We start from the raw sequence: 1,774 nt of genomic DNA on the forward strand, positions 1-1,774 counted from the left end.
CTATAAAATCAAGTTGATGATACATGTATTTATTTTTAATGAGATATATTAGAACATACACACCAGAGAGTAGAGAACCTAAGGGTTAGTTTTTTGTTTCCAATATATGTGTTTAAGTATTTGTGTAGGTGTGAGCAGGTACACTGGGCTGCAATATGAAATGTCTACCTTACCATGTGTTGTAGTAAAAAACATTTGAAAGCCAGGTTTATGGCCCACCAATGACATGCTATCAAGAGAGCCAATAGCATGAATTATTTTTAAAACTCATTATCAAGAAAAACAAAATACATGTAAAATACATTGCTTGCCTTTTCTGAACAAAACCCACTGTAATACAATTTTTCCACTCTCTACTCAGATCTTACCTCCATTGCTTTTACATGCAGACTGGGAAAAAGACAGGACCCAGGAATGAGAAACCACACATCTCTCACCAGTTTCATCCTTCTGGGATTGACAGATGACCCTCAGCTACAGATTCTGATTTTTATATTTCTACTGATCACCTACATGTTGAGTGTAACTGGAAACCTGAGCATCATCATCCTCACATTAGTGGATTCTCACCTTAAAACTGCAATGTACTTTTTTCTCCAAAATTTTTCTTTGTTAGAAATCTCATTCACTTCTGCATGCATTCCTAGATTCTTGTACAGTATATCAACAGGTGACAGGACTGTTACATATAATGCTTGTGTATCCCAACTATTTTTTACATATGTTTTTGGAATAACGGAATTTTTTCTCCTGGCTACCATTTCCTTTGATCGATATGTAGCGATCTGCAAACCCCTGCATTACATGACTATTATGAACTACAGGGTCTGCAAAAGGCTTGTCTTCTGCTGTTGGGTGACTACTCTACTGATCATATTGCCACCACTTAGCTTGGGACTGGACTTGGAATTCTGTGCCTCTAATGCCATTGACCACTTTCTCTGTGATGCTAACCCAATATTGAAGATCTCATGCTCAGATACATGGTTCATAGAGCAGATGGTTATTATCTGCTCTGTGATGATTTTTATTGTGACTCTGGTGTGTGTGGTTCTGTCCTACATGTACATCATCAGAACAATTCTAAGATTCCCCTCTGCCCAGCAGAGGACAAGAGCCTTTTCTACCTGTTCTTCCCACATTATCGTGGTTTCCATCACCTATGGCAGCTGCATCTTTGTTTATATCAAACCTTCAGCAAAAGATGAAATGGCCGTTAATAAGGGAGTAACTATACTCACTACTTCCATTTCCCCCATGTTAAACCCATTCATTTACTCTCTGAGGAACAAACAAGTGAAACAAGCCTTTAATGACTTAGTCAAAAGATTTATATTGCTGTCAAAGAATTAGGGGAACATTGATGTTCAGATCCCTAAGCACTTTTCCTTCTGTTTCTAACTAATTTTGTCTTTTCTTCATCTATATTTGGCCTTCCATTCAGTACTGACCCTCGTCAAGTTACCACTTTCATCTCCTTATAAAAAAGCTTCTTTCAGATGATAATTGTAATGAAGAAAAATGAGAATAGGTGTTTCAGGAAATCTAAACGACTTCACTCCTAAGACATCCTTATCATTGCTGAAAGGATGGGGAAATTTATCTTTAAATATTAGTACAATAGTGAACATCATCACTCAAAAGAAAGCACACACACACAGAAAAACAGAAATAAAACAAAAACCTTACTCAAATGAGAAGGGACTTAATATTAAAAAGAATCAATACTTTTCTAAGTGTTATGAGGTAAAATTTCATAAATGCAAAATATTTT

At 36.2% G+C, this 1,774-nt stretch overlaps 1 protein-coding gene across 1 annotated transcript; it reads left to right on the forward strand.

Moving 5' to 3' along the window:
• Positions 1–414: 414 nt before the first annotated feature.
• LOC118918966 (olfactory receptor 6C2-like) lies at positions 415–1,353 on the forward strand. The gene has a single exon (XM_057508289.1). It carries the CDS (start codon positions 415–417, stop codon positions 1,351–1,353), a length of 939 nt encoding a protein of 312 aa, XP_057364272.1.
• Positions 1,354–1,774: the final 421 nt, after the last annotated feature.

This window comes from Manis pentadactyla, chromosome 10 (assembly GCF_030020395.1).
Source record: "Manis pentadactyla isolate mManPen7 chromosome 10, mManPen7.hap1, whole genome shotgun sequence".
NCBI classification, from domain to species: domain Eukaryota; kingdom Metazoa; phylum Chordata; class Mammalia; order Pholidota; family Manidae; genus Manis; species Manis pentadactyla.